The following is a 13,964-nucleotide window of genomic DNA, read 5'->3' on the forward strand; positions in this document are numbered from 1 at the left end:
GAATTTTTTTGTATCTCACCAAAGAATTAAACAACAAAAACTAATAAAGATCACATCAAATCATGTAAACAAAAATAATTTTATAACAAAATATAAATCACAATTCGGGTGTTTCGATTATATGGACGAGTTATTTATTATCTCTGTGTTTAAATAATCAATATATGTATGTATAATCATAGCGCCATAATCAGTAACTTAACGTCTGCTAAATTAGTTAAGATACTACGCTTAGGCGCTTAAAATAACTTTAGCAATAATTTCGCTATTATAGACTTTTTAGTTTTGCCTAAAAGTGTATATTGTGATTTTATGCTACAACAAAAACTAAATATGTATATAATAATTTATTTATTAGTTATAAATGTAATGTCCACAAAATCCTAAAAATCCTCTTGTTTTAGCACCAGAATCAGTAACTTAACGTCTGCTAAATTAGTTAAGATACTACGCTTACGTGCTTAAAATAACTAGCAAAAAATTCGCTTTTATAGACTTTTTATCTTTGATTAAAAGTGTACATTTTAATTTTATGCTACAAGTGAAACTAAATTAACACAGATGAATTTATTTAAATTACTACCTCCATATTTTTTAACAATTTTTAAAATTTACAAAATTTGTTTAAAAACCTATGATAAATTTAATAATTTACTATGAAACAGTTCTTTAGTAATAATTTATTAGTTATGTAATTAATGTGCATAAAATCATAAAAAGAAGGTGTATCTTTGTTTTTAGCACCATAATCAGTAACTTAACGTCTGCTAAATTAGTTAAGATACTACGCTTAGGTGCTTAAAGTAACTTTAGCAATAATTTCGTTATTATAGACTTTGTTTTTTGCTTAATAGTCTGTATAGTTAATTTATGCTACAACTGAAACTAAATATATTTCATACACTAGAACAGTAAGGTTAGCAAATACTTTAGCACCAGATTCAGTAACTTAAGCCATGACAAATGTTACTGACCACAAAATTCTACTTTTTCTACTATTATTTTATCAATTTAGTCAATAAATTTTGTATTCGGTTTTATTACAAGCAAGGGCACTCTGTGTCACATTGATTTTTTACCACAAGTGAAACAATTTGTAACCTTGCCAGAATAAAATTACATTTCTAGCTTCTACTTTATTGCTTAATTAATAAGTTTTGAAGTTTTTACAGAAATGTGAACATTAGTTTAACTAATTTTTGGTCATTAAAATTTCAAAATGATGCTAAATTGTCACTGACTTTGGTTAGATTCAAGCTATTTTTGTGAGAATCTTAATGTGCCAAAACTAAAAACAGGATGTTCGCTTTTGCGAGGCATTTGTCTGATTGAGAATTTTGTTAAATGATGTAAAAATAGTTGTGTTAATAAATTAAGTTTAATTAATAAATGGTATTTTAATTTTGCACCTAAAAAGCACTTTCTTGTCCTTAAAATCTCGGCTTGAAAATCGTCAAATGGTTGCTATAGAAAATATATAAACAGATGCAAAGCTTTTACTAAGAAATAATACAAATAAAAGCTGTTACTCTGATTACAATTTATATATAATACTAATCAAATGAAAAATATTAATTTTAAAAAAATACAAAAATCATTGTACTTTTATTATGTAAAGGAAGTAAATGGTAGGAAGGTCCAAATTCTGTTTCCCTGAAAATTGATTTATGAATAGATGCTTACAGAATAGTGATTTCTATACAATTATTTCTTTGGTTTTAATGTTGGCAAGGGCACTCTGTGTTACATTGATTTTTTACAAGTAAAACAATTTGTAACCTTGCTATAATAAAATTACATATCTAGCTTCTACTTTATTGCTTAATTAATAAGTTTTGAAGTTTTAACAGAAATGTAGACATTATTTAAACTAATTTTTGGTCGTAAATGAATTTTCAAAATGATGCTAAATTGTCACTGACTTTGGTTAGATTCAAGCTATTTTTGTAAGAATCTTAATGTGCCAAAACTAAAAACAGGATGTTCGCTTTTGCGAGGCATTTGTCTGATTGAGAATTTTGTTAAATGATGTAAAAATAGTTGTGTTAATAAATTAAGTTTAATTAATTTTAATTTTGCACCTAAAAAGCACTTTCTTGTCCTTAAAATCTCGGCTTGAAAATCGTCAAATGGTTGCTAAAGAAAATATACAAACAGATGCAAAGTTTTTACTAAGAATTAATACAAATAAAAGCTGTTACTCTGATTACAATTTATATATAATACTAATACTAATCAAATGAAAAATGTTATTAATTTACAAAAAAATACAAAAATCATTGTACTTTTATTATGTAAAGGAAGTAAATGGTAGGAAGGTCCAAATTCTGTTTCCCTGCAATGTAATGTGATTAATGAATAGATGCTTACAGAATAGTGATTTTTATACAATTATTTCTTTGGTTTTAATTTGGCAAGGGCACTCTGTGTTACATTGATTTTTTACAAGTAAAACAATTTGTAACCTTGCTATAATAAAATTACATATCTAGCTTCTACTTTATTGCTTAATTAATAAGTTTTGAAGTTTTAACAGAAATGTAGACATTATTTTAACTAATTTTTGGTCGTAAATGAATTTTCAAAATGATGCTAAATTGTCACTGACTTTGGTTAGATTCAAGCTATTTTTGTGAGAATCTTAATGTGCCAAAACTAAAAACAGGATGTTCGCTTTTGCGAGGCATTTGTCTGATTGAGAAATTTGTTAAATGATCGAAAAGGAGTGTTGTTAGTAAATGGTATTTTAATTTTGCACCTAAAAAGCACTTTCTTGTCCTTATAATACCGGCTTGAAAATCGTCAAATGGCTGCTAGAAAAAATTTACAAACAGATGCAAAGTTTTTACTGAAACTAAAGACAAGTTTAAACGATTATTCTGATTACAAATAAAGAATATCTAGGTTTACTTTTAAGTTATTTTTTTTAAATTATTATTTCTTTAGACTCAATAGTTTTTATCGCAATAAGTGAAAGTTTAAAATTTTCTTTTGCTTTTTCGCTTTTTTTATAATTAAGAAAATTTGTAAATTACTGATATAATAGAGTTTTGTATTTTGCACCTAAAAAGCACTTTCTTGTCCTGATAAAACCGGCTTGAAAATCGTCAAATGGCTGCTAAAAAAAATCTATAAACAGATGCAAAGTTTTTACTAAAATTTAATACAAGTAAACACGATTACTCTGATTACATTTATAAACGAATAAAGTGTAATATTTTTAAGGATTTTTTTCTGATTTATTTCAATATGATGATAATCTGTCACTGACTTTGGTTAGATTCAAGCTATTTTTGTGAGAATCTTAATGTGCCAAAACTAAAAACAGGATGTTCGCTTTTGCGAGGCATTTGTCTGATTGAACATGATATTAAAGCAAATGAAAAGACTTTGTTAATATTGTTAAGTATGTTACTTTTTTGATCTCAGGTTTTATTACAACATAAATAAATATTATTTAGAATACTTTTCTTTCTATAAACAAATAAGTTTCGTCTCTTGTATTATTTTCCCAAAAACTAGTTGTTTAATTTTTTGCTCTAATTTACAAATTTATTTTTATTATTATTATCTTACTACTGAAACTAAATACATAATATATTTTTGTATTAAAAGAGTAATGTTATCAAATACTTTAGCGCCAGAATCAGTAACTTAACGTCTGCTAAATTAGTTAAGATACTACGCTTAGGCGCTTACATTAAACTTGTTTAAATTTAATTTATTATACTCTTTAAACATGTTTTAAAGTTGTATTATAAATTTAAACAACAAAATAAAATATATTCTGTATTAATATATACTAGAGGTTCTATATATATTGAAACTTTTCCAATTATTTAATTAATAAGTGAATATCCAAAAAAAATCTTATGAAATTTTTATTTTTTTTGTATTTTATTTACTTATGTTAATAAAAAATAAGAACTTAATCAAATTCTGAAAATAGAAAACAAACTAAAAAGTATCCATTATTATGGAATTGATAAAACAATGGAAACCTAGGTTTAATTTTTAAAAAAAATTTTGTGTCCCTTTTAGTGATACAGCAATTCGTTGGAAAAAGTAAAAAAAATGGCACTCAAAAAAGCATTTTTTGTTGTTTTTCATTCAACAAGAAAATCGTACATGAATGCTAAATAAAGCATTTACAACTGAACACAAGCAATATGTAAATTTGTGTACACACGATTACATTTAAAAAGCTGTTTAACAGGACAATAACTCACTCGAAATCTATAACCTATTTTTAAGATAATAATTTTCTTTTTTAAACTCTTTTACAAAATTACTTCTACAATTTATAATTTCTTGTTTTTTTTTACAGACGTCTCCTCTTAACCGGCACCCCTCTGCAAAATGACCTAATGGAATTATGGTCATTGATGCATTTCTTAATGCCCTACGTATTCTCATCACATCGTGAATTTAAGGAATGGTTTTCCAATCCAATGACCGGTATGATTGAGGGCAATATGGAGTATAATGAACAGCTTATACAAAGGCTACATAAAGTCATTAGACCCTTTTTGCTGAGACGTTTGAAAAAGGAAGTCGAAAAACAAATGCCCAAAAAGTATGAGCATGTGGTCATGTGTCGTTTATCGAATCGCCAGCGTTATTTATATGATGATTTTATGAGTCGTTCCAAGTAAGTTAATTGTGATTAGTAGCTATTTAATTATGTTGGAGAGTCGAACTAATTTGTACTTATTTTTGTTTATTTTAGAACTAGAGAAACCTTGTCTACCGGCAATTTATTGAGCGTTATAAATATTCTCATGCAATTGCGTAAAGTTTGTAATCATCCGAATATGTTTGAAGTTCGTCCCACATTGTCACCGTTTCAAATGGAGGGTATTTCATATGAAACGTCTCGTTTAATATGTGATCTAATGGAATATGATCCATTTACGGTGAGTGAAATGTAACAAAAATTAGATATTTATGAAAAATACAGCTTTTTTGTACTTTTAATTTGATTTTATATTTAAGTTTATTTAAAGAAATGAATTGTTTTCGAACGAAAATGTAATTTTTCTACTTTATTTTTCCTTTCATCTGCAGCAAATCGACTTGCATTCCCTTAATTTGTTACTTGTTGAATTGGAAATGACGCTGACCGCTTATGTGTCACACAAATCTCGATTACTGGCAGCGCCACGTAAACTAATCGAGGAAATCGATGCTATTCCCGAACTGCCACCCAGATGTCCAACGGGAAAATACAAATTCCACATACGTGTCAGAGACGTTAACGTTCAACAGAGTATAAATACACATGCCAGACAAACGGTCAAGGTGGGAGCAAGTCCGGCCATGAGAAAGGAGGGTAATAAATTTGTGCCAGTAAATCCAGCACTGGCTACAATGCCAACCGTTGGAGCAGGAGTTGGAGAAACGGCCAATAGTCGCATATGTAAACGCATAAATAATGTCATTAATCCAGTGGGTGTACCCAAACTTGGACCAATAACACCCGCTTGCATTACCACCAGATCTCGCGATGTTTCTATGACCGATGCCTCAATGGGACCAACTCCAGCGAAACAGCTGAAGTTACAGGACACCATAAATGGTGAAACATTGAAGACAACAGTTAAAACAGAAAAATCAAGAGATGATAAAACCTTGGTGGCGGCTTTGGCACAGCAAGTTAAAACGAATACAATGATGCCCAGCCGGACGACGAGTTCGTGTAGACTTAGTGATGACACAAGTGTTAAGACTGAACCCAAGGATGAAGTGGAGGAAGATGCTTCGTCTGAAATGGATGCCATTTACAATATGACCGACATCTTACAACAACGCAAAGAACAAAGATTGGCCCGTCGCAAGTTGATGGCCAATGTCAACAAAAGACGCACAGAAGCTACACCCATTTATGGTGCTGATTGCCGAGAGTCCATAGAACAATGTAAAGAAGCCAGTAATCTTTTGAAATACTCCAGTTGGCAAACGAGAGGTTTGACAAACTGCTCCACGGCCATGATGCGACGTCGTGACAATTGGACCCTGAACAAGATTTTGAAATCATACGAACAGCGTTGTGAAGATCTTAAGAGAATATTTCAAAATTATGTCCTTTATGTGCCGTCCGCTTGTGCTCCACGCATACGCTTCTATGTTAATAATTTAACGTCCTCGCGTTACTTAAAAGAACAGCAAGTCGAGAAAAGTATACAAAATGAAATGTCACCAAAATTGGCCATGTTGCATCCGATTATATCGGCTATGACAACACAATTCCCCGATCCTCGACTCATACAATACGACTGTGGAAAACTCCAGACCTTGGATCGTTTGTTGAAACAACTCAAGTCGGGTCATCATCGTGTATTGATATTTACACAAATGACAAAAATGTTGGACGTATTAGAAGCCTTCCTTAACCATCATGGTCACATCTATTTGCGTTTAGATGGTGCCACGAAAGTGGAACAAAGACAACTGCTTATGGAGCGTTTCAATACAGACAAGCGTATATTCTGCTTTATACTTTCGACTCGTTCGGGAGGTGTAGGCATAAATCTGACTGGAGCTGATACTGTTATATTTTACGATTCAGACTGGAATCCCACCATGGATGCTCAGGCGCAGGATCGCTGTCATCGCATTGGTCAAACTCGAGATGTACACATCTATCGTTTGGTTTCCGAAAAGACCATTGAAGTCAACATACTCAAAAAGGCCAACCAAAAGCGTATGCTTAGCGACATGGCTATAGAAGGTGGTAACTTTACCACCTCCTTCTTTAAGAGTTCTACCATCAAGGATCTCTTCAATGTGGAAACACAACAGCAAATGAGTGATACCAGTAATAATCCCACAACAACAACTATCGTTGCTACTACCACGCAGCAGGAAACATTTGATAAGCCCACAACATCTACTACTGCAGTATTGGAAAATCCTGAAGTTGATTTGGAAAAACAGTCGCTGAAAGCTTTTGAAACCGCTTTAGCTGCTGCCGAGGATGAACAAGATGTTCAGGCCACTAAAACGGCTAAGGCAGAGGCAGCCGCAGATTTAGCAGAATTTGATGAAAACATTCCGTTGGATGAAACCACCACAGCGGCCGACACTAATGTCGAACTTAGTAAGGCCGATTTGGAAATGCAAAATTTAGTTAAACAGGTATGTTCGTTAAATATTTCTCTACTAATTTGAATAAATTTTGCTTAAATTGTGTGTCCCCTTATATTGAATTTATTGATTTCAATATATTTGGTTTATTTTAAGCTAGATTAAAAGTAGACGTTCAGACATAGTTAAAGCGATTTCAGCTACGCTTAATTATATCACTCAACGTCTGACAGATTAATATTTAATGTTAAGTCTTTAGCCTTTAAGTATGTACAAATTTAGTTTCATTTAGGGCATCGAATATTTAAGGTTATACATTTTCTATAAGTTAAATTTTAACAAGAATATTTGGTGTCCAAATTAATCCTTTTTTTTAAGATAGACGCTCAGACATAGTTAAAGCGATTTTCACTACGCTCGATTATATCACTCAACGTCTAACAGTTTGTTATATGTATAATAGCGGTATTCACAATATAGAGTACTTGCCCCAGTAAAAAAGCAGAAAAGCTTGACAAACATTTAAATTTCTAATGTATTTTGTTTTTTATTTTTCTGAAATTGTACTCTACATTACCAGGCCATTGTGTTAAAGTTAATAAATAGTTTACTCTACAACAAGTCGTTACATGAAACTCAGTTTTATTAAGGGCATCGAATATTTAAAGTAATAAATGTTCTATAAATTACATTATAACATGAATATTTGGTGCCCATATTAATTATGAACGTTCAGACATAGTTAAAGCGACATTTACTACGCTTGATTATATCACTCAACGCTCAACATTTTCATATAATTTTTTTTAATTGGAAATCGTTACTATTTAGGGCATTAAATATTTAAGGTTTGATATTTTCTATAAATTAAATTCCAACACGAATATTTTGTGCCTAGATTAATTTTTTTATTAAGATTGACGCTCAGACATAGTTAAAGCGATTTTTGCTACGCTTGATTATATCACTCAACGTTAAACATCTTCAGATTATTATTTTTAAATGGAAATCGATATTATTTAGGGCATTAAATATTTAAGGTTTGATATTTTCTATAAATTAAATTCCAACACGAATATTTTGTGCCTAGATTAATCTTTTTATTAAGATTGACGCTCAGACATAGTTAAAGCGATTTTTGCTACGCTTGATTATATCACTCAACGTTAAACATCTTCAGATTATTATTTTTAAATGGAAATTGTTTTTATATATGGCATTAAGTATTTAAAGTTTGATATTTTCTATAAATTAAATTCTAACACGAATATTTGGTGCCTAGATTAATCTTTTTGTTTAAGAAGGACGCTCAGACATAGTTAAAGCGATTTTCTACGCTTGATTATATCACTCAACGTCATATAATCTATTTAAGTTACTATATAGCCTTCATGAATAGAATAGAATATAAGCCAAACTTTGCCCATATCCGGGAGGAGTACACTCTTGTACAATTAAATGAAATTTACCATTACCTTGTTTTACAATTTCAGCTTTCGCCCATTGAACGTTACGCCATGCGTTTTGTCGAAGAGACGGGCGCCGCTTGGACAGCGGAACAATTGCGAGCTGCCGAAGCCGAATTGGAGGCTCAGAAACGTGAATGGGAAGCCAATCGACAGGCCGCCCTGCAAAAAGAAGCCGAACTGCTGAAACAAGAGGAGAGTGCTGAAGAGCCGTTGACCTACGCACGGAAGGATGCAACAAATCAGGTTAATAAAACAACTAGTAATAAGAACAGTAACAAAAATCGTAACCGAAATAGAAATAAAACAAATTTAGCGGCTAATCGTAAGACACAAACAAATAAACAAAGATTAGCGGCTTTAAGAAACCGTAAAGGTTCCTCCACAGCAACAGCTGTGTCAGCTGGAGCTAAAGCTCAACGTAATCGTAGGCAATTACAAATAAGACGACGGCGTTCAAGCACTAGATTACAGAATACTAAAGCAGCTAGGCAAGATAGGTCACGGGTTAGAAATCGAAATAGTAGGGGAGATAGTTGTGACAACAGCAGTCAGGAAGAGAGTAATAATAGCAGTAGTAGTGAAGAAGGTAATGATCAGGATGGGGAAGAAGAAGAGGAAGATGAGAATGTTACAGAACAGGAAGAAAATGAGGAGGATGACAGTCAAAATGACCATGTTGAAGATGAAGATAGTGAGTTAGAAATTAGTGAAGATGAAAGATCCGACAATGAAGAGGAAGAAGATAAAGAGCAGGAGTTTGTAGAGAAGAAGCTTGTTAAACAGTCGAGACAATCGAATAAAGGCAAAAAGAACAGAAAAGTCGTTGTGTATGATGACGAAGAAGTTGTACCAAATAAACGACGACTAAGATCCTTAAATAGATCATCAGCTTCTCGTGGTAGTTTAAATAAATCCAACAAGGAAACTTTGGCCAGCCCCACAAAATCACCGGCTAGGGGTCAAAAGTCTTCTTGTAATGTGACCAATAGAAAGACCACACGCACATCAATGGCTGCAGCAGCAGCAGGCAATGATTTGGAAACAAGTACAAAAACACAAACGGGTGTGAAAAATCAAAAACTTTTAAGTTTTGCCCAAAAACGTATGCAACAAAGGCGTAGACAGGAAATGTTGCGTAAAACGGAGCAAAATGCGGATAAAAGGAAACGTAATTTAAGTCTGAGTCCAGGCAAAGCAGCAACAGCTAACGTAACCAAGAGAAGAGCTACAGTAACAAATACTACAACGCGCAGAGTTTTAAGACATAGTCCCAGAAAGGCGGCCCAAAAGGAAGATGAACCTGAAGATGAAGAAGTTGGAGAAGGAGATGAGGAGGAAGAAGATGAAACAATCCATGAACATAACGAAGAGGATGACAGTCAGGAAACTATTGAACATAACGAAACTGAGGATGAAAAAGAAGAAAGCGCCGAGGAAGAATATGAGGAAGACAAACAGGACAATACATCTAAATTGAAAACCAGAGTTAGAACAATACATAATATACCGGTGAGAAGTCGTGGCGGCAAAACTATGAAAATGGACGAGAATGAATCAGATGGCGAAAAGACAGCAGACAATGAAGATAATCATAACTCACAAAATGACGATGAAGAAGAAGAAGATGATAAATCAAGCTATGCCACAGCTGGCGATAACGACAATGATCAAGACAATGACGACATTCATAGTGCGGAGGAAAACCCACTTCATATTCATCAACAACAGAATCAGACTGATGCCGGCAATTCCTCAAGTATGGATGTTTGGGCTGCACACAATCAGGATACCACCACCAATTCTACCTATTACAATGTATCTGACGAATCAGAGTCCGAGGACAATGACAGTGTATCTACCTTAAATTCCACACTTAAGAAGACTCCTTTGTCGGCTGCTAAAACCAATACATCATTACATTCTAGTCTAAGAAATCAGACAGGCAATAGTACACCTCAACAACAAAACGATAATCATACGCCGCGAACACGTTCTAGAGGTTCGGTTAAAATAAATCTCTGGACTTTAGACGAAAGCCCCGTCTTACCAACCATCACTAGACACCATCACTCGGGGGGAAAAGTTAATAGAAATCCATTAAAATCCGACGATGAGTCATCGAAAACGAATGACAATAAATCAGTAAGCGCAAATAAAACTCCCACTTCTACTAACCAGGGAAGAACAGCAACCATTACAAAAAAGACATTACACAAAACCAATGAAACTCCCACAAAATCAGCCAGCTCGGCAAATACTTTGCATCGCTGGCTTTTAAAAACACCACGACCGCAACAAAGTGATGGTGGTGGGAGTGGCAGTGTCGGGGGCAGTTCATCGGCCAATGGCCCTACAAAATCCTTAAGTGAATCGTCTGCCTCATGATGCTGATCATTGTTGAGAAAAACTAGGAAACAGTATTAATTATCAGTCAAATCATAATTTGCCTTGTAATATTTAAAGAGAAAAAAGAAACAAATAATTGTTTTAAATTGTTGTTGATGTTATTGCTGTGCGTGCTAATAATCATTTGTGGTTTCTTTTTTATTGGTTTTCAAAGCGGACAGAGAATGTTGAATGTTTACCCATTACATTCAGATATGTTTTAATAACAATATTCATTTAAACTGCCAGTTGAAGTTTTTGGTTTATTTAATTTTTGTTGGGTTAAAGATAAAAGCGCGATGGGGTGGGTGTTTGAAAAGTTTGATTGTTTACAGATTTACTGGAGGATAAGATTTACTGGATAGAACAAAACAAAGTTTTTGTTTTTTTCCGATTAACACTTACTATAAGGGCAGGTTTTTGACTTGAATATCAAATGCCATTTAATAATCAGATTAGTTAATCTAAAAAATATATCTAACATTAGTTAATCCAATTTGATGGTTTTGGATTCTAGTTTAAACTTCGTATTTTTGTCATACACAACCTCAGAAAACATCTCATTTTGTTATCGAACCAGTGAGTAATAAACAACATTCAAAGATTAAACTTAATTTAATATCCAATCTTCAAGTCAGAAAATAGCCCTAAATGTTTTAGGTTTTTAAATAATTTCTGCTTAAATAAATGATTTTTATTGTTACTATTTTGCTATTGATTTATTTTTACAAATTGAAATGAATTCAAATAGAATATTTTCTAACATCTATTGATTTCTATCATAAGACTAAATTTTTAAACTTCTAAAGCTAGATTTAAACTCATCGTTTTAGATTTGTTTCTAGTATGTTTAATAATCTGTTTACCAAGTGTTCTTTAACTGTCTGGTTTTTTGGGTAATCAATGAAAGAGAAGATAAACTTCAAGGAATGTTTAAATCATAGATGACAACTAGATAGGTAACTGATAGACAAAAACCTAAGTCTGTTGTTAAAAACCTAATTCATGAGAATGCATTGCCTATATTTATGAAGAGAGATATATTTTGTTTATTTTTTTTCATTTACAATTCTCTCTCCTTCCCTTCTATGTATTTATTCTATGGTTTGAACCTAATAATTTTAAATATTAATGAATTCGTTTCTATTTTTAAATTTGTTCTTCTCATACTGATTGCAAACAGTATTAATATAAGTAAACCAGTAGTTTTTACTAAGTCAGCCGATTTTGAATATAGTAACAGTTGAAATCATCAACATTTAAGACTTCCTTTGAAAAAAGTATCAAAATATTTGTTCGTAGCAAGTACGGTCATATAATCTACTATATATTTGTTTTATTATTATGACAGCCGTTGTAAATTTTTAATACATTTGTTACAATTTCTTCATCAAGCTTTAAATCGAAATTTAAATGTTTCTCAACGCTATTAAATCGATTGTTTTGAAACCGATCGATTTTCATCACATACCTGATTATCTGCGTTTAAGTTGTGTTTAGCTAAGCTATTAACTAAACTGAGTTTAACTCATTGATTTGAATTTGCGTTCAGTTTATTTAAACGTTTGCTAAACAGTGTTTAACTTGTGGCTTTTATTTTAACGTAGTTTAACTAATATGTTTACTAAACAGAGTTTAACTAGTGCGTTTCAATATGTTTTTAGTTTGGATACCATTTGTTTCCAGTTTTATGAAGAAATTTCAAATTAATTAAAATAAATTAGCTAAACAGGAAATATCTCTAGACAATCAAACTTTGAAAATATATATTTTTCAAACACCGCCTTAAAACCCAACAAAAATGCTGCTTGCCTTTTTTTTTTAAAAAAAAAACATATTTGATGTTACAAACTTCTTCAATTACTCCTACTTTTTAGATTTTTAATAATTTTAAATCCTCTAGATTTTATTCTAACTCAAACGGATCAAAAATGTGTATATTTTTCTAAAATAAAAAAACACTATAACTTGTAAATAATAAATATTTAAAATATTAAACTAAAAATGTAACTTAATATATAGAATTATAAAAATAAACAAAAGAATTAGACGTTAGTTAGACATGATAGGTATTAATAATAATCATAAACTACAACTAAGTATAGACAGAAAACAAAACAAAAAATATTTCAAAAACAAATGTCCTGACACCAGAATAACAAAATTTCTGTTTTTTTCAATACACATAATTTAATAAAGAAAATTATATAAATAACTCTTCAAAATTAAGAAATTCTATTAAAAAAAATTATTTGGTTTATTATGGCAAGCTTATTTAAAAAATATAAATTGATTCCTTGAATTAATAACAAAATAATTGTGCTAAAATAGAGACAACAAATAAAATATCCTTTTTTTTTGTTAAAGGTTTATTCATTCACATAATATTAGTTATGTTTTTTTTATAATTTTAAACTAAGTTTTTTTAACTATAAGTCTTTTAGTTTTAATTATTAAACGTAAAGAAAACCCAGAAACAAAACAAAAAAAAAAACTACAATTATAGGTTTAACAAGGACTTGTGTATTTTGTTATATTATAAAAGCAAAACTTTCAAAATTATTTATTAATTTATATACACTTAACAAAAACAAATTTAGACTCTTCAAAACAACCACTAAAAAGCTATACAATTTGAAATTACAAAAAGAAAAATATAAAATCTTCAAAAGCTTTTAAGAAAAAGAAAACAAAAAATAATACAATATAAAAAATCAACAAAATTTTATAAAAATGTGTTTTATTTAAATTTTATTTATTACGTTCTAAAACTACTACAACTAAGTGAAGACAATTAAAGAAGAAAATAAAATAAAAACCATGCGAATCTTTGGCCCTTGTATCAAAAACTAAAAATAATTTTACTTTTGGAAATGTTAATCAAAAAAAAAAAAAAATTCTAAATTGTATTTAAATGTTTGTGTTTTGAGAAAAAAAAAGAAAAGACATTTTATTGAAAAAAATATTATTTTCTAATTAATTTTTATTAAAAAAAAAAATTCCTATAAATAAAAATCTGTTTTG

General features: G+C 30.8%; 1 protein-coding gene, 3 non-coding genes and 4 pseudogenes across 4 annotated transcripts in view; all 8 read left to right on the forward strand.

The window, feature by feature from the left end:
• dom (domino) overlaps positions 1 to 13,964 on the forward strand; it is a 33,474-nt gene that overhangs the window by 11,820 nt on the left and 7,690 nt on the right. Inside the window, exons 6-9 of the mRNA XM_065514492.1 lie at positions 4,328 to 4,651; positions 4,730 to 4,916; positions 5,068 to 7,137; positions 8,580 to 8,798. Coding sequence (XP_065370564.1) covers positions 4,328 to 4,651; positions 4,730 to 4,916; positions 5,068 to 7,137; positions 8,580 to 8,798 — 2,800 coding nt within the window. The remainder of the gene's footprint in view (positions 1 to 4,327; positions 4,652 to 4,729; positions 4,917 to 5,067; positions 7,138 to 8,579; positions 8,799 to 13,964) is intronic.
• LOC135962587 (small nucleolar RNA psi18S-841/snoR66) lies at positions 1,046 to 1,187 on the forward strand. The gene has a single exon (XR_010576675.1). It is a non-coding gene; the product is annotated as a small nucleolar RNA psi18S-841/snoR66 (small nucleolar RNA).
• On the forward strand, positions 1,214 to 1,335 carry LOC135962581 (small nucleolar RNA Me28S-Am2589; annotated as a pseudogene).
• On the forward strand, positions 1,727 to 1,865 carry LOC135962592 (small nucleolar RNA psi18S-841/snoR66). The gene has a single exon (XR_010576680.1). It is a non-coding gene; the product is annotated as a small nucleolar RNA psi18S-841/snoR66 (small nucleolar RNA).
• LOC135962576 (small nucleolar RNA Me28S-Am2589) lies at positions 1,895 to 2,016 on the forward strand (annotated as a pseudogene).
• On the forward strand, positions 2,413 to 2,551 carry LOC135962594 (small nucleolar RNA psi18S-841/snoR66). Its single transcript, XR_010576682.1, has one exon. It is a non-coding gene; the product is annotated as a small nucleolar RNA psi18S-841/snoR66 (small nucleolar RNA).
• LOC135962578 (small nucleolar RNA Me28S-Am2589) lies at positions 2,581 to 2,702 on the forward strand (annotated as a pseudogene).
• LOC135962575 (small nucleolar RNA Me28S-Am2589) lies at positions 3,244 to 3,365 on the forward strand (annotated as a pseudogene).

Source organism: Calliphora vicina, chromosome 5, assembly GCF_958450345.1.
Source record: "Calliphora vicina chromosome 5, idCalVici1.1, whole genome shotgun sequence".
NCBI lineage: Eukaryota > Metazoa > Arthropoda > Insecta > Diptera > Calliphoridae > Calliphora > Calliphora vicina.